This window comes from Eriocheir sinensis, chromosome 18 (assembly GCF_024679095.1).
Source record: "Eriocheir sinensis breed Jianghai 21 chromosome 18, ASM2467909v1, whole genome shotgun sequence".
Lineage (NCBI taxonomy): Eukaryota > Metazoa > Arthropoda > Malacostraca > Decapoda > Varunidae > Eriocheir > Eriocheir sinensis.
The window spans coordinates 5355037-5382861 of record NC_066526.1 but is presented as its reverse complement, the minus strand read 5'-3'; the positions used below and the strand labels follow the sequence as shown (position 1 = coordinate 5382861).

General features: G+C 42.0%; 2 protein-coding genes across 5 annotated transcripts in view; one reads left to right on the top strand and one right to left on the bottom strand.

Annotated features, from left to right (window-relative positions):
- Nucleotides 1-1234, top strand: part of LOC127000252 (uncharacterized) — a 65058-nt gene extending 63824 nt beyond the window's left edge. For all 4 annotated transcript variants that reach the window (XM_050863703.1, XM_050863700.1, XM_050863701.1 and 1 more), the window contains exon 16: nucleotides 30-1234. In XM_050863703.1, the coding sequence (XP_050719660.1) occupies nucleotides 30-218 (189 nt within the window). In that variant the 3' untranslated portion in view covers nucleotides 219-1234. The remainder of the gene's footprint in view (nucleotides 1-29) is intronic.
- Nucleotides 1235-1507: 273 nt separating this feature from the next.
- LOC127000251 (polypeptide N-acetylgalactosaminyltransferase 13-like) overlaps nucleotides 1508-27825 on the bottom strand; it is a 45756-nt gene continuing 19438 nt past the window's right edge. Inside the window, exons 2-12 of the mRNA XM_050863699.1 lie at nucleotides 23998-24132; nucleotides 22819-22931; nucleotides 21848-22028; nucleotides 20267-20447; nucleotides 18169-18325; nucleotides 17450-17660; nucleotides 16202-16319; nucleotides 8725-8911; nucleotides 6541-6683; nucleotides 4912-5053; nucleotides 1508-3825 (exon numbers count right to left, since the gene is read on the bottom strand). Of these exons, the coding sequence (XP_050719656.1) occupies nucleotides 3551-3825; nucleotides 4912-5053; nucleotides 6541-6683; nucleotides 8725-8911; nucleotides 16202-16319; nucleotides 17450-17660; nucleotides 18169-18325; nucleotides 20267-20447; nucleotides 21848-22028; nucleotides 22819-22931; nucleotides 23998-24132 (1843 nt within the window). The 3' untranslated portion in view covers nucleotides 1508-3550. The remainder of the gene's footprint in view (nucleotides 3826-4911; nucleotides 5054-6540; nucleotides 6684-8724; nucleotides 8912-16201; nucleotides 16320-17449; nucleotides 17661-18168; nucleotides 18326-20266; nucleotides 20448-21847; nucleotides 22029-22818; nucleotides 22932-23997; nucleotides 24133-27825) is intronic.

Here is a 27825-nt window from a genome sequence, read left to right as displayed (position 1 = left end):
CTCTAACCTTCCTGCATCGCCTCGTACAGATCTGCATCATCCTCATCGCCATCATGTGTGTCTTTGCCCGTCGGAGGAGGAAGCAGAACACCACCGAGGTCCAGGGCGCCTCCAGCCTCACCCTGAGCCGCGGGTACCGACGCTCCCCCTACGCCCTCTCCACCTCCGAGGACTCCGCCAACACCCTGAAGACCCTGAGGACCTCCCTGAGAGACTGAGTGTGTGTGTGTGTGTGTGTGTGTGTGTGTGTGTGTGTGTGTGTGTGATAAAGTGATAGTGAGTGAGAGAGAGAGAGATGGAATAAAATTAAACAAACCAAAAATACTTAAACAAAGAAAGAAAAGGAGAAAAAAAAATAATAGGAGAAAAGAGAAAGCATATTCATTTTTTTTTAATTAGAAATATATGAAAGGAATAAATAACTACAGAATGAGAGGGAAAAAAATCTATCAAGCCAACAGTATTGAAATAAATAAAAAGAAATTAAAGAGACGGAGAGAAACATAAGATAAAAAAAAAATTACGAGCCATATACGAAGCTTTCTCAATAAAAAAAATATATAATAAAGGGGTAACTAAAGTATAGGAGGAAGAATAACGTAGATTAATGTGTGAATGTTCCGACGATACAACGAAAACTTGGAAAAGAAGCACTGAGCGTGAATGTGAATGAACGGCTTAGAGGCATTAATAAGAGTAATTTATATAAGCATAACTCTTGGAGAGAATAGAGAAAACTAAGAACACAAACATAAATAACTTGGGAACTGACGTGCAATGTAGGAGAGCACACATTATTTGAAAAGTGAGATGTTAATAACTGTGTGTAAATAGCGTTCTGTACATTTGGCAAACCAAGAATCACAAGGGACCAGGAGAGGTGAAGGTTGGGGGAGTTTCCTTTACCTTGTCAAAATGATAATTATAATGGGTCCAGTGATGAATTATTAGGGACTAGTAGATAAAGTTATTACGCTTCAATCACTTAGGTTATGTGATGCTATGTTGAGAGAAAGAGAGAGAGAGAGAGAGAGAGAGAGAGAGAGAGAGAGAGAGAGAGAGAGAGAGAGAGAGAGAGAGAGAGAGAGAGAGAGAGAGAGAGAGAGAGAGAGAGAGAGAGAGAGAGAGAGAGAGAGAGAGAGAGAGAGAGAGAGAGAGAGAGAGAGAGAGAGAGAGAGAGAGATAGTGAATATAGTATTTGTACAGTGTAAAATATCTTATGTACAGATTATTTAAGGAAATAAATTATGAATAAGTTTTCTATTTTAAAAACCCTTATAATAAAAAAAATCACAATATGTAACCCCACCTACAACACCATCACTACCACTCTGTACTACAACTATGTACTACTGCTACTACTACTACTACCACTACTATTACTATTACTACTAACACAGAAATGGCAGTCTCCTTGTAAACAGACTCCAGGCTCATCAAAAGGTCTCTGTCTCTGATCTTTTTTGCGTGTTTAGACTTAAAGGAGGATAAATAAAAGATACGCTGGTACAATCAATCACCATCAGTCAGTTATTACGTTTATGTAAATATGCGAAAAATACACAGATTGTAATTCACTTCGTGCAACAGGATAGCTTTTTTTTACAATTATTTGTCGAAAATATATAAAGGACATTGGCGTAAGCCAATAATATTTCATTTGAGAGAGAGAGAGAGAGAGAGAGAGAGAGAGAGAGAGAGAGAAAAAAAATTCTACAGAGTAAAAAACTTTTTACATATGAAGTTTCGAAATATGAATATCGAACAAGCATACTCGTGTAGTACAATAGATCACAGAGATTACTAATAGACTTAAAAAAACATACTAAGCATAAATAAATAACAATCAATTACAAATTTTATCACAACGACAACAGTAGATCACAACACCATCCACAATAATAACAAAAATAATAAAAATGGCAATAATAATAATAATAATAATAATAATAATAATAATAATAATAATAATAATAATAATAATAATAATAATAATAATAATAATAATAATAATAATAATAATAATAATAATAATAAATGCACGGTCATCAGCTTTATTTATTGTTTTTTGGAATGTTTGGTCAATTTGTCTCCGCAGAAATGACAGGTGAGCACAACACACCTGGCCATCACCACTAACACGCCTCACTCCACAACTCACCACCACATCACCACACACCACTTAACGTAGCCAAGAACCATCACTAACCATCACTCACTGTCACACGCCTCCTAACATCACAAATCACCATCCCTAACCATTACAAGCCACGACACACCGATGCAAACACTTCCAAACATCACATATCACCTTTCATAACCGTCTGAAGCCCCTACACAACACCACACGCCTCCAAACATCACATACAACACCTCTACACCCTACACACCCTACCGCATGCTACTTTACCTAACCTTCATACCTGTAATCACTTCCTGTTTTTTTTTTTTTTTTTTTGGGGGGGGGAAAGATGGCGGCAAGTTTTTTCTATTGTTCTACCGTCATATGGTCCAAAAGCATCTACATTCACTTATACTTCTGTTTTTGATAAGGCAACTTTTTCACACTTGTATTACATTTAGGCCACTCTCACTTGTACGCTTTTAAACTCCTTCTCCTTTCCCTTATTTTCGAAAGCGTAAGTCACTCATTATCTATTTTCGTTGGTTCTTTCAATGTGACCTCAAGTCCATTCTCTCTGCCTTTGTAAATAGATCGTTCACTATTTATCTTTGAAAACAAGTAACTTCCCTATTTCTTTGATTCCTTCTAATTCGATTTAGTAGTAATATACACACGTTTCCAATACTCTCCCGGCACTCCCACCACCAAGTTAGTCACGTTATTCTTCCTCATCTTTTTTTCACTCCCTCACTCCTCACTACTCACCCTGCTGATCCACCTTTGCCACCACATACACGGCGTCCAGTTTTTGTATCGGGTGTCCATGGACCTCTGAGAATTTGAATTAATCTTTCGGACTGATCGATAAATGGGTAGTACCTGGGGAAACATGGGGAAGGTAATCTGTGGTAATCCGGATGTTACGCTTGCCCTGTGTCGAGTTAAAGGGTTCTCTCCCACCACACGCTCAAAAGGGGCCAACGGGACGGAGATGAGCACCGCCGCCACGCGCAGCCATAGCGTATGCTCCCAACTTTACCTTCTTACATTTTCTCCAATTTTCTTTTCGCCCTTTTTCTAGGCTGACACTGATTTATTTCCTCTTGTTCCTCTATATCCATACAAGACACTTTTTTTCTTCCATTTTCTCTATCACAACTCCACACCACACTTTCCTTCTCACTCTATCGTCACTCCGTATCACATTTTTCCTTCCGTTTTCTCTGTCATCACTTTGCAACACACTCTTCTTCCGTTTTCTCTATTATCACTTCACTCCACACTTTCCTTCTTCCATTTTCTATCTCTACATATCACACTCTTCTCACCCTCCGGCCCCTACTCCGCCATTACCTAGTGCTCATCACCAGTTCTCGTGTTCACTCTCAATAATACTCCACTCACCCTGCTACTCCTCCTCCGCCATCACCTACTCGTCAACCAATTCTCGTGTTGGAACGTCCACCTCTGAGACTTCGCACTCGAGTCACATTTCTGCAGCGAGAGCGTGTCGGGATTTGTTTTGGACGGCAGGTCGAGACACATCCCGGACTTGATGTGCTTGAGGAGCTTCGCGGACTCGTCGTAGCTCCAGCGCTGCCTCTCGAACTCGTTGCAAGCCATGATGCGGACCTGGGGCGTTCTGGCCGAGTCGTAGTCCGGGGCGTCGAGGCACACACTCTCGTCCGTCATGATGTAGCCTGGAAGTACGTGATTCTCAGTTGAGGGAAGACACAGAGATGTACAAGGATCCACAAAAAGATTACGAGAGGAGATTACAAAAGAAGATTACCAGAGGATTACATGATACAAGAGGAGTACAATAGGAGACTACAAGATAAGATTCCAAGGAGATTATAAAAGATTACAATAACATAACAAGAGGCGATTACAAAGAGGGTTACAAGAGGAGACTATAAGAGGATTACAAAAGGAGACTGCAAAAGATCAGTCAGTCTATGCATGCTGGATCTTGTTAACCAGCTTCTCACCATCTGCCTTCCCCATCCATATCGTATTAGACACAGGATCTCTTTTTCTAACCTCTATTCAAGGATACGCAAGAAATACACGAAAGCAAGCGACTACAAGAGGCCAGTTGGTTCATGCTATTCACCATCTGCCTTCCTCATCCATATCGTATTAGACACAGGATCTCTTTTTCTAACCTCTATTCAAGGATATATACGCAAGAGATACACGAAAGGCAGCGATTATACAAGAGGCCAGTTGGTTCATGCTATTCACCACTTGCCTTCCTCATCCATATCGTATTAGACACAGGATCTCTTTTTTTCTAACCTCTATTCAAGGATATATACGCAAGAGATACACGAAAGGCAGCGATTATACAAGAGGCCAGTTGGTTCATGCTACTCACCACCTGCTTTCCCCTCCATAAAGTACGTTTAATAATGAGTACTTCTTTCTTTAACCTCAATTGAACTTACGCTTCTTAACATTCACTTTTCTTTCTGTCACTCATTTCCACCATACTCCCTTTTCTTCCCAGACACCCACAAGACCCACTTCCTTTCGTACCCCGCTGAGAGACGATCCACTAAGTTCACCCTGTTACCTCCTCACTCCTCACTCACCCTCCACCACCTCACACTCCCTTTCCTCAGCTCACACCCATCCACTACATCCACTTCCTTTCTTACCCTACCTTGTTCGCCCAGCACTTACCACTCTGCCTTCCACTATCTAAAACCACACACCCTTTCCTTCACCCCCCCAACCCCTTCTCCTCCCACCCCAGTCAGTCAATGATTCTCCTTGCTCACCCTTCTTGTTGAACACGAAGGTCTGGGGAGGGTACACTTCGATGACACACTCCTTCAGCGTCGCCGTGCCCGTAGGCTGAACGCTGCCCCCCAACCGACCCCCCGGCCGCGTGAGGCACCTGTCTTGGGCGACGTGGCGGATCTGAAGGGGATAAAAGGTGCTTGAGTGCATTGAAGAGGAGTTTGTGTGATTAAAAGGTACTGAAGTGGGGTTAAAAGGTGTTTGATTGGCTAAGATATGTGAGTGAATTTAAAAAAAGTATCTGATATGGTAAGAGATAAGTGAGTGACGTTAAAAGGTATTCGAGTATTGATAAATAGTATTTGACAGGTATGAAACGCATGAGTGGGTTTTAATAGATGTTTGAGAGGAAATAAAGTGTTTGATTGGATGAGAGATGTTTTCAGCCGGAGAGGGAACAACATGGAAGGAGGCAGTAAAAAAAGAGTAAGAAAAGAATGAGAATACTTGAGATGAAAGATACCTGAGTGGGAGAGGAGGAAACAAGAGGAGAAGTAAAAGAAAGTAAGAAAAGAATGAAAGAAGGGGACGCAACTGTTCATTTTGCTTGAGTGGAAGAGGAAGGAACAAGGGGAGGGATTATAAAGCGGAACGAGATTTTCCTGTTGGGATAAAAGGTGTTTGATAAGGTAAAAGGTGTTTGAGCAAAGTTAAAAGGTCTTTGATGGGGTAAGAGACATATGAGTGGGATTTAAAGGTGTTCGACAGAGCGAGATAAGCTTGGCTGGGACAGGAAAGAACAAGAGGAAGAAGGAAGAGAAAGGCGAAGTAAGAAAGAAACGAAAGAAGTGGACGCAACGATCCAGCCAATCACCTTGCCAAAGAAGAAACAAAGGAAACAAGAGGAGGAGGAAATGAAAGAGGAAGTAAGAAAGGAATGAAAAAATGGAACGCAACGACGAAACCAACACCTTGCCAAAGAAGAAACAAGAGGAGTAAGGAGGAAGTGAAAGAAGGAGTTAGGAAAGGACGCGGCCCACACATGAAAAGACAACTGGTATCAAGAAACTGTCTGGTGGATGAAAAAGTAAGAAGAGGGACAGAGAACGAGGGAAAGAAAAAGAAGGTAGGGAATAGAAAAGTGTGAAGAAAGAAAGACGAATGAAAGAGCAATGTGAGATAAAAGATAATGAGATAATATGAAACTAATGATGAATGGTGCTTGATAAGGTAAGAGATGTGTGAGTGAAGTTAAAAGGTGCTAGAAAGGGTGAGATAATTAAATGAGGTTAGAAGGTGTTTGATGGGGTAAGAGACGCTTGTGAGGGGTTTAATTGGTGACTGAGTGAAAATAAAGGTGTTTGATGAGATGAAAGATGCCTAAAGCCTTGTTCACACAGCGCCGACTCTGGGCCACGACAACCCAGCGACTCGAGGTATACGAGGTCTTGGGTGTGAAGTGTTGATGTTGAAGGGTCGCATATGGTCGGAAAAACTATGTGCGACCCTTTCATGTCAACATTTCACACCCAAGACCTCGTGTTCCCGGAGTCGCTGGGTTGTTGTGGCCCAGAGTCGGCACAGTGTGAACGGGCCTTAAGGTGGTATTGGGAGAAACGAGAAGAGGAAGGAGGAAGTAAATAAAGAGAGAAGAGAAAGAACAGCACCTTGCCGAAGAAGCCGTCCTTGGTGGGGAAGAAATGCTCGGGCCAGATGTTGTCGAGGTACCATTGGAAGTCGTGACATTTGAGCCGCTTCCTCAACATGATCCTGTCCCGCACGGCAACGTCATCCCGCACTCGAGCCGCCTCTGTAAAGGGAGAAGGAGGTTAGAAAAACGTGAAGATATAGATAAACAAGAGAAGGAGGAAGCAGAAGGAGGAGGCGAACAAAGAGGAGGCGGAGGATAAGAACGAGGACGAAGAGGAAGAGAATGAAGAGGACGAAAACGAGGAGGATGGGGACGAGGTGAAAGAGGAAGAAGAGGAGGAGGATGAGCAGGAGGAGTTTACGGTAAATAATACAGCCTAAAAATACACTAGTCATATAAATCTGCTCCAGCAAAGAAAATTGAAGAAGGAAAGTGTCTCGTAGAAATGAAGAAGGATAAAGAGAGAGAAAAAGAGAAAACAAATCATAGTGCCAGTCCAGAAAGAGAGCAGGAAAATGGAAAAGGAAGATGTACGTAAAAAGACAGCTGGGTTGACGGGAACGAGAGACAAAGGGTAGAGAACGAGGGAGAGAAAGTTAAAGGTGACGAAGAAACAAATATGAACGGAAACATAAGACTGAAAGAGCTTTGTCAGGTGGAAGATAACGAGAGAATACGAAACAGAAAAGATAACAGAAAGAACAGAAGGAGCAATGAAAACTAAATAAATATATGAAGAATATGAAACCGGCGAAGTACAAAATTGAGAACAAAAAGTCAGCAATGATAAAACTTTAGATGGAAAAATGAATTAATGAAGGAAAACATGAAACTCAGGAGGTACAGTAATGAGAAGAAGCAAAGAGGAGAAGAGAGAAAACAGAGGAAGGAGTGAAGGGACCAAGTTTACTAGCTGCGTTGAGAGAATATAAAGATGAGTGAAGGATAAACAGAAGGGGAGGAAGGTGACATCAAAGGCCAAAGGAAGAAGGAGATTGACGAAGGAAGGGAGAGGATAGAAACTTGGAGGAAAAATGAGAGAGGGTGAGAGAGAAAGGTGAAACATGTAACAGTAGAAAAGAGAGAGAGAGAGAGAGAGAGAGAGAGAGAGAGAGAGAGAGAGAGAGAGAGAGAGAGAGAGAGAGAGAGAGAGAGAGAGAGAGAGAGAGAGAGAGAGAGAGAGAGTATTATATAGACATTCTAACAGAGTAAACAAAAATAATGCGATGGAGAACTAAGAAATGTCATAAGTATCAGTATTTTTTCTCACTCTGACATCGAAACATAAAATAATAAAAAGGAATATACTGCAACGGCTTGTAAGGAAAATGTAAATATATTCTTTTCCTGGTATTCAACGTTTGGTATTTATCATTCAGAAAGAAAATGGGATCTCTGTGTACCTTCAGGCCGTCTCCTTTGTATAAAAGAATCTAAACTAACCGCTGTTGTTTAAAATTCCGTATGCCAACCCTTTTTACCTCCTAAACTTTTACCTTACTTTTATGCAATTTTTTTCCTTCCCCCTTCTCCCTCCTCCTCTCCCTCCTCCTCTCCCTCCTCCTCTTCCTCGTCCTCCTTCTCCCATTTTTACTAACTACAGTACTACTTTTTCTCTTGCAGCAAAAATAATTAACAAGAACAAGAACAACAATAAAAATAACGACATTCTCTTCTATTACTTATGTGACTGTTACTACTATTGCTACCACCACTACTACTACTACTACCACTGCTACTACTACTACTACTACTACTACTACTACTACTACTACTAATAATAATAATAATAATAATAATAATAATAATAATAATAATAATAATAATAATAATAATAATAATAATAATAATAATAATAATAATAATAATAATAATAATAATACTTCTACTACTACTACTACTACTACTACTACTACTACTACTACTACTACTACTAGGCCTACTACTACTACTACTACTACTACTACTACTACTTCTACTACTACTACTACTACCACTACCAACACTCTGATTTTTACTATCATTACTACTACTAATACTACCATCACCAATACTATTACTACGACCACCACAAGCACCACTACAGTTACCACCACTACTACTACCATTTCTACCACTACAATCATCACTACCAATACCACAACAACCACCGCTAAAACTACCACCACCATTACAACAACCACCTCTATACCTGACCCACCTGAGTTAATCTTAAAGTAGAACTCGGACCAGTCATCCAGCCAGACGAGCGCCACGCGGACCAGGTTGCGGTAGAGCACGCCGCCGACGCCGCCCTGGCCCGGGAAGGTGTAGGGCGAGCTCTTCCTGAACACGTGGCCCACATGACTGCAGGGCGCGATCTCCACCGAGCCCCCGCACATCCACACCTGCGAAGAGATAGACAGGTGAGTAGGTGGATATATAGTCTAGTGAGGGTAGTTTGCATCTTCCCAGTGGGGCCATTGGTGAGGCCTGATGCCCTGCCAGAGGGCTTGAGGTGGTTGGACGGCTCGTTCCAGCCATGGGGAGTGTTCAGAACAGCATGTGGGCATGTTTTGCACTACCTTCCCAGGCGACCGACGAAATTCGAGAGTGTGGACAGATCTGGATGTGTTCAGATTGATGAATGGTCAGAACAGCATGGCCCAGGTTTTAACCATACATATATATATATATATATATATATAGAGAGAGAGAGAGAGAGAGAGAGAGAGAGAGAGAGAGAGAGAGAGAGAGAGAGAGAGAGAGAGAGAGAGAGAGAGAGAGAGAGAGAGAGAGAGAGAGAGAGAGAGATAGATAGATAGATAGATAGATAGATAGATAAGAGGAGGAGAAGGAGGAGGAAAAGGAGGAGGAGGAGGAGGAGCGGGAAAAAGAATAAGAGCAAAAAGAAAGTTTAAGAAGGTAAGAATAGATAGATAAAGAGATAAATAGAGAGATAGATAGAAAGATAGATAGAGAGAGGTAAAGATACACGTATACATATAAAGATAGATGTTTAGTTACGAGTAGGCTTGTAAATACATACTTTGTTGCTTGGAAATGTATGTATGATTGAAATTTATGAATCTACGTCCGTACACACACACACACACACACACACACACACACACGCCTGTCGCTAATTGGATGCTGCACTCATTTCACCTGCTCATTGGCCTTTCATCGCTGTCTAATGAGTTATTTATTGGGGCCGAAACCTTTGACTCGGCGCACCTGTGTAAGAGTGTAACCAGACGTGATGTGTTTGGAGAATGTGAAGAAACGTTAATAATAAAGATAATAATAAAGATATATTTTGTTTAATCAATAGTATGATAGTAACAATAGTATAAAGCTGATGTTCCGTCTGGTGTGCTTTTTATATACGTTTTTTTACCTTTGAGAGAGTAATGATAATTATAATATATACGTAAATACCTGTAAATTATGGGAGTTCAGGTAAAAGTGTGTTATGTACGGAACTTTCCATATCACTCAAGAATCACGTGACAATACGATTCTGTATAGCTTGCATTTCTCTCTGCCCCAGCACTGCAGTGGTCAGTTACAGGCTGGCAGCCGCGACATTCACACGTTTGTCACTCGTCTCGTCCGTGGCTTGTATATACCGTTCTTGTTGTGCTTCGCAGACAAATATATTTTGGAACGAAAAACATGCACCTTTTCATAAACTCAACCAAAGTAATATAAATGACGGCAACGGTTATAGAACGGGTGTGAAACATTGTGAACGAGTGACCCTAACAACAGGTGTGGACACGTTTCGTGAGTGCTACAGACTATTAAGCAACGGGGTATACATCGGGTGGAAGCAGCATTACCCTTTCCTATCACGTAATTCACGGAACCAACCAACCTCCCCCCCTCGTCGCTGTAAGGTGCGGCCCCCCGCTGCTTCTGGCCTCAGAAGCACCGACTCTGCACTCTAAACCACTTCATCAGCGGCGGCGGCCTCAACCAGTCAGCTAGCCAGCCAGCCAGCCACACTCTCAGCAGCCAGCCACAACCTTAGCCAGCCAGCCAGCCACGCTCTCAGCAGCCAGCCATAACCTTAACCAGACAGCCAGCCACACTCTCAGCAGCCAGCCACAACCTCAGCCAGCCAGCCAGCCAGCCACACTCTCAGCAGCCAGCCACAACCTTAGCCAGCCAGCCAGCCACACCATCATCAGCCAGCCGCAGCGGAGCTACAGCCACGCCGGTCGTCAAGCCATACTGCTCTACCCGCCGTCAGGCAAGTCGGCCCCAGCAACGTCGTCCACGACAACGACAACTTACACCCGACGGCTACACAACGCCACGGGGTATCGGCCGTCTCCAGCCATAGCCGGACCAGTCTGCCCTGCCCTGCCTGCCGTAGGCTGGGGTAAACACGCAGGGCCTTACGTCACCAGGTACGCAAAACGGATGCGCCCTGTTGCCAGCCCCTCCCAACGACGCCACGCCAAACATCGCTGACGCGGCAACGCTCAGCGCAGCTTACCCCGTCCCGGACCGCCGAGGGAACGACCAACACCATCCCCACCAGTTCCCCGCCACCGCTTCCCCTTCTTTCCTGTTCTTTTTTTGTGGAATAGTGCCTGCAAGCAAGCTGTTTTACAAGGTACTTAGGTGTTTTGTTGTCTTGTTTACTGTTTCTGTTATCTTCGCAGGGCGCCACCATCACTCCGCGGGCAAGCATCGACTCCTCAACGCTTCCCTCATCCACCTCACGGCCTCAACATCCACTTCTCTAATTCCCAGCTGAGTTCTTTCCTTGTTATTTTCTTTTCTTTTTTCCGTTGCCCAGTTCCTTACCCAACCCTTTACCTTAGTCTTTTCCCCGGTCTCACTTTTCGTTTCCTTCATTAACTGATGTTTAAAAAGGACCGGGATCTTTTAGAGGCGTTGTCAAAGAGAATGGCGGTATCTCATCAAGGGCAAATAGCACATTCCGCAGGAGCTAATTACATACTAGTGCGAGACGGTCCATGCGCGCCTCAGCCAGACCCCGCAATCATGACAAGTAAGGAAACTGCTGACGCTGCTCCAACATCAGTCATAATTATTCATGATGACACAAAAGTACCTCGCTTCACAGGGGAGGAGGGCGGCAGCGATGTTCATACATTCCTCTGTAACGTAGACGTCGCCATCACAAAACGCCGCCTAACGACGGATGAAGGCAAGATCAAAGTACTCAAGGACCTCGTAGATCCCAGTGATTGCGTTGCACGGTCCATCATAATGAGTGATTATTTTAAGAAGACAAAATCTTTCAGCTCCCTCCGCAAACAGATCATCTCTGTGTTCACGGCACGGTCAAAGCTAGGGCCAGTATCTGTCCTCTTCAAGATGGCAGAGGACCTTAGGAACGGTTGGGAAAAGATTCCCGTTCATTCTGCCGTCCGTCATTCGTCGGTGATTGTGAGCGATGCAGTCTTGCAATTTAGCTCCTCTGAGTGGGAAACAGAACACCATGCCGTTACCATTGATAACCTAGGGCTAATCCTGGGTTATCTAGACTTCTTGCTGAGGGTAAGCGATAAGATATTCGAGAAACTCAAGGAAGAGGACGGACTCAAGGCCGGCTCAACCATACTGGAACATGCAACACCCTATATTCATGTCACAGATGATAAGGCCCCGAAGCCGGTGCCAGCGTTCACTGCGGGAAGAGCGTCGGGTCGGTCTTCGGAGAGGCCTCGCCCAAACCAGAGGAGACGGAGCAGTCGATCCGGTTCTCCGGACAGGAGAGGGCGTCCCTACCATTCACCATCTCGCTCTCAAAGCCGCGGCAGGTACTCCACACTCTTCTGCAACTACTGCCGTAAGAAAGGCCACACCTCTTCTTGGTGCTGGCGCAGGGATTTGTCTCCCTCACGATACTGTTCTTACCATAATTCAAGGAGCCATAGTTCGCAGGACTGCAGAGCGCTCCGAGCTCATAAGAGTTTGGGGGAAGACAAGCGCACGGCCTCACCAAACCTGCCGTAACGTTCCGAGATGACAGGAGGCCAGGGGACAGTGTCAAAATAAATTCAAAGGACATAAAAAAGAGGGTTTACATCGGCTTACTAAAAACAGATATCGAGAACGGACACCTGTTCGGTTACCGCTGTCCCCGTCGACCCCTCTCGTAGCCATGGCGGTAACGGCACGATGTAGTGGTGCCGCCGTGAGTGTCTTTTTAGACACTAGGTCTGCGGCCAACGTCATCAACCTCCAGACTCTCAGAACCCTACATAATACGGAAAGGAAACATGCATTTGTCCTCGAACCACTTTTAGTGCGTCTGACAGGCCGAGACAGCGAAGACTATCCGGTCCTCGGTAAAGTTCTCCTCTCTTTCCTTAACCCTATCAACGGTTCTCTGTACTCACTCTAAATTTGTCAACCCAATTCTTGATTTCCAGTGACTTCATGCATACTTCCTTCTCCAAACCCGCACATCATGATGCCGGTAACACATTTCTTTCCTACCAGCACCTATGCTCGGCGTCTCCTTCCGTCAGTGTCCCCGCGTCCTTCCCCCGTGCGAGGTAGCATTTCTACGCAACTCCACGGACACGCTTTCATGTTCTTTCCCCGGACTCATGTAATGCGTCGCCCGCGTCTAATCACCATGTGTATCATTAACAATTCTTCTACATTCGTAGGCAACAGTCTATCGCAGTCGCCCGCCAAAACTGGCCGGACTCGAGCGTCTTCGCCAAGGAAGCGTCTGGGCCTCCCCACAATGTTACTGATGTGCAGAAGGTCGTAATTCAAAGGATTGCACCATGACTGAAAACAAATGTTTCGTTTGTATGAGTTACATGGATCCTGAAATTTATACCTCAGCGAATGACTAGTGTTGTGTAGCATTTCTGGTGGAAATTGAGATAATTCACATCTTACCTGGTCATGGCTATGAGTGTTTGGGACTTGAGGATACTTTATGTCTGCTACATGTTTTGTTATTAGGATATAAACATTGGATATTTGTGGTACTATACAAAGAAAATATCTTGTTATTTTAGTGCAAACCGAAACATGACTATGTGACTGCGATGTCACCAGTAATCTTAAAAAAAAACTCAAGACTCCCTCATTCACTACGACGTAATGAACATGAGGATCGACATTTTTCTTTCTCTCATTGTTACCTCCGTTTTTATGTATGAGGGCTTATTACATTTTTATACCATGTTTTTATAACCTCACAAACTGTTCTTTCCATTCTTTTTTATGTAACTTTTATTATCCTTTTATATCGAGGTCCTGTACCCTCATGAACTAATCTTGGCATAATTAGTTTTACAAATGATTTTATATACGACCCCACGTTACTACCATTGCCCGCAAGGTTAGGATTGTTACCATTAGGTTAATTTTTTCCCTTACCTGTACGTGAATATCACTTTCACTTGATTTCATGCTAAACCCTGTTGGTGCAATGGCATTATTCCCGCATGTTACTATCCAATTTTATCTTTTGTCTCACACCACATTCCAATTATTTACCGGGTGGTTTGATTTTTATGATGTAATACCACACATTTCTAGTAACCTTTTTAAATATTCTTTTTTTTCTTTTTATATATCCCATGTATTTTTTTCCCTATCTTCCAAGACTCCATGGATGTCCCATATTTACCTAATTATTTCGTTATGTACAATGTCTGTAATGTTACCACCGTGCACAACATTCTATTGAATGCTACATTTTTTTTTTTTTTTTTTTGTGCGTGTGTGTTTTTTTTTTTTTGTGTGTGTGTGTGTGTGTGTGTGTGTGTGTGTGTCTTTCACTTGTTCAATTTGAGGACAAATTGTCCGCGTAGCCGAGCAATGTTATGCACGGAACTTTCCATATCACTCAAGAATCACGTGAAAATACAATTCTGTATAGCTTGCATTTCTCTCTGCCAGCAGTGGTCAGTTACAGGCTGGCAGCCGCGACATCCACACGTTTGTCACTCGTATCGTCCGCGGCTTGTAATACCGTTCTTGTTGTGCTTCGCAGATAAATATATTATGGAACGAAAAACATGGACCTTTTTATAGACTCAACCAAAATAATAAGTGTATAATGATAGAAGCAATAATATCGCAATGATAATGGTAATAGTAATGATAGCAAGAGTAATAATAACAATAATGCTAATGATAGTAATAGTAATAATAGGAAGCACAACATTTTCTACTCCACACATAAAAAGTAACTAATTAACCACGTTTCTGTCATTAATCATAGGTGTGTGTGTGTGTGTGTGTGTGTGTATGCGTTCATCCACCAATCTATTCAACACACACACACACACACACACACACACACACACACACACACATCACAGTCCCTCCCCCCCCCTCCCCCCCCCCCACACACACACGCACATCACAGTTCCCCCCCCTCCCCCCCCACACACACCACAGTCCCCCCCCCACACACACACAAAGTACAGCCCTTGAAAGACAGACGTTCTCCTTCCCCGTCAACTTCCTGTCACCGGTGCTCGTTAAGCCTCACGTCGACTGTTGTGTGGCTGGCGTCGTTACTGATCCCGTCACCTCCACCTCGCCCTTCACCGCGCGCCCCAAGCCTTACCTGCCTCCTCACCTTCCCAAACCTTCTTATTTCTCTTTTTCTACCTTTTTTTTATTACTTCTTATTATTTATATTTTATTCTACTTTTTTTTAGTCATTCTTTATTCTTTATCTTTATTCTACCTTCATTATCTTATTTATACGTCTTTGTTCTACCTTCTTTATCTCTATCTATCTATCTTTTTTACCTTTGTGTCTATTGTTTTATTTATTTCTACTTATCTTCTACCTTTCTATCTATTCTTTTTATATATCCTTATCCTTATTCTACTCTTTTATCTATCTTTATCTCTTTTCTATATCTTTTTCATGCATCCTTTTTATCTATCTCTCTTTTTTACTACCTCTTCAGCATTTCTTTTTTATCTATCTGTCTATTCTACCTTTTGAGATATTCTTTTTTCATCTATCTTTATTCGACCTTTTCTTATGTCCTCTTTACCTGTATCATTATTCTACATTTTAATCTATCCATTTTGTCTATCTTTTTATCACTTTTATGAGTTAATACACTTCCATCTTGCCACCTCTGTTTTGTATAACTATCCCTCTGTGTTCTTGTTCGCAACCATCGTCACCTTTCTTACATACACCCAAAGCCTTTTCCTTATTTTGTTTTATTTTAAGTTGCTGCACTCCTTACCTGGCCTCTGTGTTTGTACCTGTACGGCTATGTTTGTGTTTGAGTGTTCTTGATTCCTATTCTCGTCCTCTCCTTCGTTACCACATGCCCAACGCTTTATCTTCGACACCACCAACATGGCTATCTCCTCTGCATATCATCTTTTTTTCATTCTTTTCTTGCTTTACCTGTCATCCTTACCTTCACCAAGCATCATACATCATATATATAAATTAAGGCGTGCAACTTATAACAGCCACTTTCTCTCAACCTGTCCCTTTTCTTTTCCCCTTTTCCCTTTCTTTTCTTTCCTATCCTATCCCTTTTCCTTGCCTATATACCAGTGTCACCTTTTCCTATACCAGTAAGTCCAGTTTTCTCGTATACCACGCACACCAGATCACAGGTTCGATCCCTCACCCTATAACACCCTGGCCCTCCCTTCCACAAGTTTAACGCCCCCTCCTGCCCCCTCAGTACACTCACCCTGAAAGACATCTCCAAGTTCTCGCCGCCCCACACGTCCATATTACGGTCGTAGGAACCCAGCTGGAAGAAGTAGTCCTTGTGGATGCTGAAGAGTCCTCCCGCCATGGCTGGAGTCCTGTAAGAGAGAAGAAAAATATGAAGAAATTGAATATGAGATTGAAGTAATGGAACAACTCTCACCATTTCGAGCCGACTTATTTCTCTAAAGATACGTACATTTTCTATGCTTTATAAACTGACCATCTACTTTTTTACCTATTTATATTCTCCTTTCATTTGTTTCTCCTCTTACACTTGTTATTTTTTTCTTTTTTGCACACAGTCATTCAATCTTTTTTCTTTCTCCCATTACCGCCTAAGTTATTTGACTAAAGATACGTACACAATTTTTAAACTAATCATCTACTTTTCTTATCTATTTTCTTCTTGTTTCTTTTGTTTCTTCCACAACTCCTGTTTTCCTCTCTTGTACACAGGCAAACAACCTTGTCATTTCTTATTTTCTTCCTCTTACCCGCATTAACCTAAACACCCACCTTCAGACCTCTATAATTCCCCTCTTCCTGGCTTCCTTTCCTCTCTATCCCGATCCCTCCTCATGCCATTCATCCCTCACACCCCTCCCTTCTTCCCGTCGTCTTCCTCCTACTCATTCATTCAAACCACTTCATTACCCCATAAGCACCCATTCATTTCCGTAATATTCGTCTTCCTGCCTTTCATCTCCATTCATCCTCTCCTTTCTGTGGTATTCCAACTACACACTCATTAAATCACTACTACCTGCCACCTGTTTGCCAGACCACAGCAATTCATTCACCTGTAAGCTTCCGTAACGTTCCTCTTTATGTTATTCAGCTATTTTTTTTATTTCATGTTTTCTTCTTCCCATCATTTTTCTCTCTCACGGATATTCAAATCATATTCCCTTATACTTACACACTCATGCACACCTGCTCATCCATTTATAGGCCCCCATTATGTTATTCTTCCTGTCCTCCCTCCCTCTCATTCCCTTCCTTTACTGCATCCTCCTATTAGAGTCTCTTTGATTTCGTACTTTCATCTTCTAGTATTTTCATGCACATTTACTCCTCCATTTCTCCCTCCATTATGTTCCTCGTCCTTCTCTTCTCTGCTTTCCATCCCACCCAGTCTTCTTCCTTTCCGGCATCCTCCTCTCACTCTCATTCGTTTCGTACTTTCACTTTCCTGTATCCTCCTGCAGCACACCCTCTCCCTCACCTGTAAGCTTCCGTGATGTCTCTCTTCCGTCCCTCGAGTTCGTTTTGGCCGAGGGTGTACCAGCGAAAGTGGAGGTTCCAGTTGAAGGCTCCCCAGTGCAGCTCGAAGGACTTGACGTACTGGAAGGTGTCCTCGTGGATGATGTCGATGATGGGACACACGACGCGGGACTTGTCCTCTGCGATGCGGGACAGCAGAGGCTCCAACCATCCTTGGAAAGAAAGACGGTGTGATAAACGGATGGAAAACAGACACATAGAAAAAATAAACAGGAACAGGTAAGGAGGGTAAAGAGACAGACAAAACAAGCAAACAATAACATAGAGGACACGTAAAGAGACTGACAAAACACGCAACAGAAGCAGATATGAAATGTAGATAAAAAAAAAGCACATTGGCCAGGGAATCAGAGAAACTCTACCTCGATATACAGACAAACATAACAGGTAAAAGAAACAGATAAAAGATGCAGGTATAAACAAACACAGACAAGGCTAGTAAAAAAGACACACAAGACATACAAACAGAAACAAACGAGAGACAGACAAAACAGGAAAGCAGAACACACACAGACAGACAAAACAAAGAAACGCTCAGGAAAAACACACAAAACCGGAAGGAAACACACAAAACAGCCAAACAGAAACACACACGAGACACACCCACACCCACACAAGGCCACAACTCTACTTTCCTTCCTTTTAAACCCTTCCCCTCACCTGCCGTGGCCTCGCAGTGGGCGTCAAGGAAGGTGAGCACGGTGCCCTTCGCCTCCTGAGCCCCCAGCAGCCTCGCCCTAATGAGTCCTGTCCGTGTGGGGGAGCGAAGGACACGGACGGTCACGGGGAGCTTGGCCACATACTCCTCCAGAGGCTCCTGCAGGAAAAAAAAGACGTTTTTTTTGTTGTTTTTTTAGCTTTTTTTTTACCTTTTGTGTTTGTTTTGTGTTGGGTGTTTTCTTCTGTTTTATTTGTCTCTTGTGTGTTCCTGTTTATTTTTGGGGGTGGTGTTTACTTTTCTTGTTTTTTTATATGTTTTGCCTATTTGTGTGTGTGTGTGTGTGTGTGTGTGTGTGTGTGTGTTTCCATGTTATTTGTGTCTTTTAATTAACTCGTCCGTTGTTGTTTTTTTTGTTATCTTATGTGTATTTTGTTTTTTGGGGGTTGTGGATATGATAGATATATTCGTATGTATTTGCATGTATATTTTTTTGCTCTTCATGTTAGACAGTAAAAAAAATCCATTACAGTGAAGTTGATTAAATATGTAAGAGAAAGGACCAAATTTAGTTCCACAGGTGACTTTAGGCGATGTTCTGTTTGTATAAAGAAGAAAAGTATATAGTAATAGTAAATCTCTTGCACACAGACGAAAGACACATAAAATAGATAAGTGGAACAAACGTAGCGGAAACAATTTTAGTCCGTCCAGAAATTGCTACAAACGAAGTAATACCAAATGCCTTTTATTATTCAGTACAGCTTCGTATTTTCTCGTCCAATTTCAACAAGTAACTTTCTCACAGTGTTGTATGAGTTTTTTACCGTATGTATGTATGTATGTATGTATGTATATGTATAGAGGCATTACACTTTTTTTTTCTCCAGATTTTTCCTTATTTTATTTCATCGAGCAATTACTATTAAACTTTTATATCGAAACATGAAAGCCAAAACTTTATCAGTGTTCGGCGTAAAAGTGTGTGTGTGTGTGTGTGTGTGTGTGTGTGTGTGTGTGAGAGAGAGAGAGAGAGAGAGAGAGAGAGAGAGAGAGAGAGAGAGAGAGAGAGAGAGAGAGAGAGAGAGAGTGAGAGAGAGAGAGAGAGAGAGAGAGAGAGAGAGAGAGAGAGAGAGAGAGAGAGAGAGAGAGAGAGAGAGAGAGAGAGAGAGAGAGAGAGAGAGAGAGAGAGAGAGAGAGAGAGAGAGAGAGAGAGAGAGAGAGAGAGAGAGAGAGAGAGAGAGAGAGAGAGAGAGAGAGAGAGAGAGAGAGAGAGAGAGAGAGAGAGAGAGAGAGAGAGAGAGAGAGAGAGAGAGAGAGAGAGAGAGAGAGAGAGAGAGAAATGCTTTTACCTAGTCATCGTGTGAAGTTTTAATGGAAGGGAAATTGATGAGTGGTTGAATATACCAAAGATAACAAATTAAATAGCGCGGCGAAACGGTAATTGCTCGTGATGAAAAAAGTTGTTATATAGAGGAGCAATTTTTCCCTCACTTTATTTTGTTCCCATTAATGGACGTCAATCAGAAGAGGAGAAAATATTAGAAGAAAATATTAGGTTGTTTTATATCGCTTCCACCTTCAGCGTCAAAAGTGTGACTAATATTTTTTTACTCTACTTCAAAATGAGCTTTAAATTTCATGAATGAGTCTCTGCTGGTTGTTGGAATTAAATTATAGCAAAAAAATGATTGTACAGTAAAGTATCTTGTATTTAAACGGACGTTGGATAGATAAATAAATTGATCGATAGATTGATAGACAGGTAGATAGATTGATGGATAGACAAATAGATAGACAGACAGACAAAGAAAAAAAAAGAAAGAAAGAAAGAAAGAAAGAAAGAAAGAAAGAGAGAGAGAAAAAATGAATAGAGAGAAAAAAAAGAAAGAATGAATGAAAGAAAGAAAGAAAGGAAGAAAAATAAATAAATAAAAAATACGGAGAAAATGAAACAGCGGTCAGATCAAACATAGTAACAAAAAAAAAATAACAATAAAACAAAAACCACAACTCCGTAATAAAACATGAGAAAAATCGGAACACAAAAACTTAAAAAAGAAAAAAAAAAAAAGAAAAAAAACATCGTAGGACTCCCACCTTGAGGAACGTTCTTTCTGAGGCATCGTCCACCAACAGGATCTCGTGCAGGAGGGCGGCGGGGGAGCGCGTGATGACGGAGTGGACGGTGCGGAGGAGCGTGGACCAGGCCTCGTTGTGGAAGACGATGATGACGGAGGTGGTGGGGAGCCTGTCCACCTGGTACGCCTTCTCGATACACCTGGGAACGAGAAGGAGGAGGAGGGATTTATACTCTGCCCTTCCCTTTTTATATTTGCCTTAATTATATTTGTTTCCCTCACACATAGAGTCCGCCTTACCATCATTCCTCCTTAACACTATTTTTTTTCTGCTTGTCGTTTAGTCCTTCTCTCACACACATTCTCAATTTTTCTCCTTTCTCTCTACTGATATTTATTATTTGCCGTATTTCTACTCTTCCATCCCTCCGCGGTGCAGTGGTTAGCGTCCCTGACCATGAATCTGCGGGCCTAGATTTGAATCTTGGCTTGGGCAGTCGGCGTGCAGCCCACCCAGCTGTTCGTCCTCTCTTTCGGGACGATCGATAAATATGTAGCCGGGGAAATCTGGGGAAGGTGAACTCTCGCCCTGTGTCGGGGTAATGGGTTCTCTCCCACCACAGGCTCAAAGGGCCAACGGGACGGAGATGAGCACTGCCGCCGCGCACAGCTATAACGTATGCTTTCAACTTTACATTACCTCACACACAGTTTATCTTTCTCCTTCTTGCCTATCACCTTTTTTTCCGCTTTCAGCCTTTTCCTTTCCTGACAGAGTCTGCCTTTCCCTTCTTCTTATAACCATTTATAACGGTAGTCATCTCCAGATCATCACTTTTTTTCATTCCTCTCATGATTATATCTTTACCCGTTCTTTATAATTCCTTCTTTAGCTTGCCTTCTTTTCCTTCCCTCACACACAGTCTACCTATCATTTCCTTCTTCCCTATAACCATTCACAGTGTCAGTCAACCCCAGATGCTCGCTTTTATCAAACCTCGCACGTTTTCCTAACCTGTTTAGTCCAAGTTTTTCCTTTCCTCTTCAAACCTCTTTTTCTATCACTTATAGCCCCTATCTGCTACTTCACTTCCTGTCATTCCAGGTAATTCACATCACGTTTCTTGCCACGAATGTCTCCAATAAACCTCCCACTTCTCCCTTTAGACCTCATTCACATATTTCTCTAAATTTTATTCTGTTCCCATTACCTCTTTCGTCCTTTCTTTCTCCATATCTACACTAATTGTCTCCTAAACTACTACTAATCTACTACTACTATAAGGATAAGACCTACCTAATTTCTACCTCACTACCTTCTTCCTAATATCCACTACCTCATTATCTCCCTTCATCCGCTCTCCTCATAGTTCCCATCGTCTTTATTTATTCCATGTCACTATCTCCTCTTCTTTCAGTCTCCTTTTTCATAGTTCCCACCGTCTTCCTTTCTTCTATGTACCTATCTCTTCTCCCTTCCGCTTCACTCCTCGTAATTCCCATCGTCTCTCTCTCTTCATTCTTTCTTCTATCTTCTTCTGTCTCCTAACATAGGTTCCACGAGGTCTATCTTTCCCATTTTCTCCTTTTCATCACTTACTTCTTCTTCCGGATGTCAGGCAGAGTTCGGTTGACGGGGATGCGGTCAGAGGCGAGGAGATTGAAGCGGTTGATATGATACAACTTCTGCATCTTGGACAGCTCGAAGCTTGGGATCTGCACCGGGTTCCCGTACGCCCCAGCTTTAGGGTCGGGGGAGTAGCCATTGGCGTTGAGAATCTCTGTGAGGGAAAACAAATACCAGGTGTGAGGGTAATGAGTGAGAGGTGGATGTGTCTTCGTCTTCGTCATCTTCCCTCCCAGTCTAAACAGAGAGGGAAGGTGATGGACGCTTTACCAACTCCCCGGCGACGCTCCCTGTAACTTTCTTAATGGTCCTTTTGTTCACGGTCCTCTTAACTTTCCGCCGAAGTTTCCCTCATGGGGCCCAGAGAGTTATGGCCTCATGCCTCACTCACCCATGATCCCCTGCCCTTGTCGCCCTCGATATGTGGCGCCTCTCAGTCTCTCTATACGTGTGTTTGTGTTTCATTGTCTGTCGCTGTATGTGTCTCTGTTTCTGTGTTTGTCTATCTATCTATCTACCTATCTGTCTATCTATATGTCTATCTATCCATCTATCTTTCCATCTATCTATCTGTTTATCAATCTATCTATGTATCTGTCTATCTAAATATGCATCTGTCTGTCTGTCTATCTATATACGTATCTTTCTATCTCTCGATCTATCTATCTATTTATTTATCTATCTATCTGTCTATCTATATATGTATGCATGTATGTATTATGTATGTATGTATATATGTATGTATGTATCTATTTATCTATATACCTACCTACCTATCTATCTATCTATCATCCTCTTCCACACACACATACTGAAATTTAAATAAGGAAACTAAGATACAATGCGACGCAACACGAGACACTACAAGCCTGACCAACCTACAGCTGTAAACACACACACAGGTGGGAACAAACTCCTGAGGGAAGAAAATCGTCTCGTCTCACCGGCCGTCAGGTTCGGGGCGCCCTTGCCGGGGATGTCGTCGCCCATGTAGTGCCCGACGACCACGTGGATGCCCCGCTTGTCAATATACTCCTCCTGGTTGCTGTGGCGGGACCTGCGGGGCGTGTGCCAGGCAACGACGGAGGGAGGGAAGAGAAAATAAAATGTGATGTGACGATTGAGGAGTATAAAAACGTGGGTGAAGATGTGAAGATGAAGAGTTGGCAAGTGGGACGAACTTAGAGACAAGGAGGGGAGGAGAGGTGAAGATGAAGGGCAATAAAGGCAAGAGAAATAAATAAAAGATATCATGCGTTAATAAACAAACTTAATACTTAAAAAGAATACAGTTAAACCAGACAAAGAGGAAGAATGATAAGAAGAGAGGAGATGAGGAAATGAAAACTGCTTTGCTTGTGCGAGGAGCCGACGGAGGGAGGGAAGAGAAAAAGAAATGTGACGAGTGATGATTATAAAAACGAACGGGGGAGGAGGATGTGAAGAGGAAGAGGGACAAAATGAATAAATAAAGAAGTGGATTGGAAGACGAAATTGACCTCTCTTTTGGCTACTTTGTACTTTTATCTTTTATAGGAGCGGCGAGTAGCGGGCTTTTTTTGTACTCTTTTTGTTGCCCTTGAGCAGTGTCCTCTAATGTAAAAAAAAAGAAAGAAAGAAAGACAACATGAAGAAATAAAAAAAATAGCTGATGAATGAACTAAATCTTAATAAGGGAACAACTAACCCAAGTGAGGAATAAGATTGACAAAAGGTAAAAGTGATTAACTTCAAAAGGCAAAGGAATACGAATTTAATTAACATCACCCAGACATGAAACAGAAAAAGACGTGATGCTCCTTAGACATGAAGCAACAGAACATGACACCAAGTACAAACGAGGAACGAAAACATGACATCACTTCCTCTATAGCCAGAAGAGGGAGGAGGAGGAGGAGGAGGAGGAGGAGGAGAAGGAGGAAGTGGGGGAGAGAGTGTGTTGATATTGAGAGAGAGAGAGAGAGAGAGAGAGAGAGAGAGAGAGAGAGAGAGAGAGAGAGAGAGAGAGAGAGAGAGAGAGAGAGAGAGAGACAGAAAGACAGACAGACAGACAGAAAGACAGACAAAAAGACAGAAAGACAGACAGACAGACGCAGAGACAGAGAGAAGCAGGTCACACTCACTTCAACGGGATCATGACGTCGGAGTTCTCGTCGAAGCTCGTCCTCGGGTCCTTGAAGAGAAAGACAACCAGGAAGACGACCAGCGCCGTCACGCCCACGCCCGCCCACCGCCCGCGCCGCCGACACCCCCAAAACCTGCGGGAGGGAGACGTGAGGGAGGGGCGGACGGAAGAAAAGGAAAAAGGGGAGTGGACAGGAATAGCATAGTGGCGTCAGTGGTGGTGGTGAGGGTGAGTGGTGGTGATGATGGCGGTGGTAGTGGTGAGGGTGAGAGTGGTGGTGGTGGTGAGGGTGAGAGTGGTGGTAGTGGTGGTGAATAAAGGGGGGGAATGGGTGGTGATGATGGTCGAGGTGTTTGGGACTTGGATGGTGGTGATGGTGGTCGTGATGATGATATTGGTGGTGACGATGATTCTGGTAATGATGATGGTGGTGATAATGGTGGTGGTGATGGTAACGGCGTGACAGCAATCATTTATTAGAGTAAGTTCTTTTAAAACAATTATTAACACTCTCTCTCTCTCTCTCTCTCTCTCTCTCTCTCTCTCTCTCTCATTACACGTATCAGACATGTACCTCCAACACGTTATGCATTTATTCAACGGCAATCCTCTTACTAACATCGCTGAAAACAAAACATTCATCATACTGATCAACTGGCTCGCGCTGAAAATACATCGCTCAACAATAAACAGTTCGCGTATATTAGCAACAAAAAGCTACAACATGATATACGATAAGGGAACTCCTGCTCGATGCTTGAAGGAAAAAAAAAAGCAAGAAAATAAAGTTACGTTGAGCTTTTTAAATTCCCGTTTTGTCTTTGAGCTGCCTCCCTTACTGTATGAAAAGATAGATACGGAAAATATAAATAGATAAATGGGCAAAAAAATGGATAGATAGGTAGATAGTTAGGTAGAGAGGTAGGGAGATGGATAAATAGAGAAATATATAGATAGATGGATTAATTGATGGATAGGCTTAAAGAATAGGTAGGTAAGAAAGTAGATAACTAGACAGATAAACAAATAGGCAGAAAGGCAGATGAGTAGATAGGTAGAAATATACACATAATTAGAGAGATAACTGATTGGATAGGTGAACATACAGAGAGGAAGGTGCGATCAATGGCAGCGTTCAGCCATAAATAAATCACGTAAATTAGCAAGATTAACGAGATTTTAGGGACGTTAAATAAACTACAACCGCCATAAACCACGTCACATTCCCGGCGTGTTTACGGAGCTCATTAGCGAACGGAAGAGAGAATGATAAAGTACACGAGGGGTTTTAAGCGCGCGAGCGGGCCATGAAATAAAGGTTAAATTATCGTATTCAGAAAGTACGTCAATATTTACTCGTACCGTGACGGGGAAAATAAAGAGGAGAGATGCGTATATGTCAGTTTGTTGTCAGAGAGAGAGAGAGAGAGAGAGAGAGAGAGAGAGAGAGAGAGAGAGAGAGAGAGAGAGAGAGAGAGAGAGAGAGAGAGAGAGAGAGAGAGAGAGAGAGAGAGAGAGAGAGAGAGAGAGACCAAATAAACATAACAAGAAAGAAAAACGTGTAATACAAGAATGAACAAGTTAAAAATAATCAATCTTGAGAACCGGTATTGATAACTGAAAGGGAAATGCCGAAGAGGTATAAGAGAAAGTATTTAAAAGTGTCTGCAGGTAAAAGGAACACGTTAGCACAGGTAAAGCAAGAAGGAAACAAGAGAAGTTCGACAAAGGAAGAGATGATGTTGCCACGTGAGTTAGGAAAGATTTTATAGCGAGACAGCAATGGAGGGTTGGTGTTACAGGGGCTGCGTGTGCCAGGAAAGAGGGGATGGCAGGGTGACAGGGTTCTAAGAGAGGGCCATCCATTTAACGGGGTGACAGAGATAGAGGGAGGTTGTAAAGACGCTCTCTCAATTATCTCGGTTATGTCAAACTGTCTACTACTTCATGCCATAATCTTTGTGCGTCGGTTTGTAAGTCTGTCTGTCTGTATGTGTGTATGTATGTGTGTATATGTTTACCTGCTTACCTGTCATTTTGTCTGTTTGTATAGCTGGCTGCCTGGCTCGCTATCTGTCTGTGTGTCTGTCTGTATGTTTGCCTATCAGGGAAGAGGAAGTGGAAGAGAAAACGGGAAGAGAAGAAGAAGAATATATCAGGGAAGGATGAAGGAATTGAAACATAATTGAAAGTTGATTAACCTTAAATAAGACAATAAAAATTAATATGAGGAACTAAGAAGAGGAGATTAATATAAAGAGATAGACAACGATGGAGAAAGAAAGGGAAGGAAAACGGAGATATAATACTGAAGGAAAAATAAATAAAGCTGTGGAGGCAGTGATCGGTAAGAGTTATGCATAGAGAAAAGACAACGATGGAAGGTGAAGACAAATCAAGAAGAGAGGAAGGAGGGGCACAAAGAAATGAGATAATTATAGAATGTAAAGAAATAATAGAGAAGAAGAGGAGGCAGAGGCACAAGGAGATGAGACAGTGATGGAATATTAAGAAAGAAATCAGGAGGAGGGGAAGTAGACGTATAAAGAGATGAAATAACGATGGAACATGAAGAAAGAAATGGGAAGAAGAGGAAGGAGAGGCACAAGGGGATGAGACAATGATGGAATGTGAAGAAAGAAATCAGGAGAGAAAGAAGACGTATAAAGACATGAAATAACGATGGAATATGAAGAAAGAAATGAGAAGAAAAGGAAGGAGAGGCACAAGGGGATGAGACAATGATGGAATGTGAAGAAAGAAATCAGGAAGACAGGAAGAAGAGGCACAAAGAGAGGAGATAATGACAGAATGTGAAGAAGGAAATAAGGAGGTGAAGAAAGGAAGATGTACAAAGAGATGATGGTGCAATGTGAAGTAGTAACGGATGTGAATGTATATATAAGTAACTGTACGGATGCCATTATTGTGATACGTGAAAATATGAACCCATGAGAATGATAAATACTTTGATGTGAATGTTTGGACTACACACGAACACACGAACACATGCACACACACAAAAAAATCTTGTATGAATAATAGAATAAATAGTGAAAGGTAAATAAAACTAAAATGGAATAAAAGATAAGATAAGAAAATGAAAAATATAAAAACTAAACCTACTGTACGAAAAATATATACATAAGAAAACGCCAAAGAATAAAGTAAAAAGCACAATAAATCCACGTCCATGACACACATAATTAAAATAGAATGGAATAAAATAAAATAAAGGAATAAAAAATAAATCTTCTTTACGAAAAAAAATACATGAAAAACACTAAAAAGAAAAGCAAAAAAAAGAAAAAAGAATCCACGTCCCTGAAAAACACAAAATTGAAATAGAATGAAATAAAATAAAATAAAATAAAGGAATAAAAAATAAACCTCTACCCAAAAAAGAAGATACATGTAAAAAACACTACAGAATAAAGTAAAAAGCAAAATAGATCCACGTCCATGACACACATAAATTTAAAATACAATAAAATACAATACAATAAAATAAATCAATAAAAAATAAACCTTCTCTACGAAAAAAAGAAAATACATGTAAAAAAAAAACGCTAAAGAATAAAGTAAAAAAAAAGCAAAACAAAAAAAAAAATAATAATCCACGTCCCTGGAACACATAATTCTCTTTTCATTTTACAGACAAACAAGAAAGTCACCGAAAATTTGCATGACGGTAAATGTGACTGATTGCGTGTGTGGAATTCTCGCTACAATTGAGGGTTTTTTTATTTCTTTTTTTTTCTGTTTTAAGAAGATTTGGAAACGTGACGAAGTACAGGGAAAGAATTTATGCACCGGAAGTATCAGC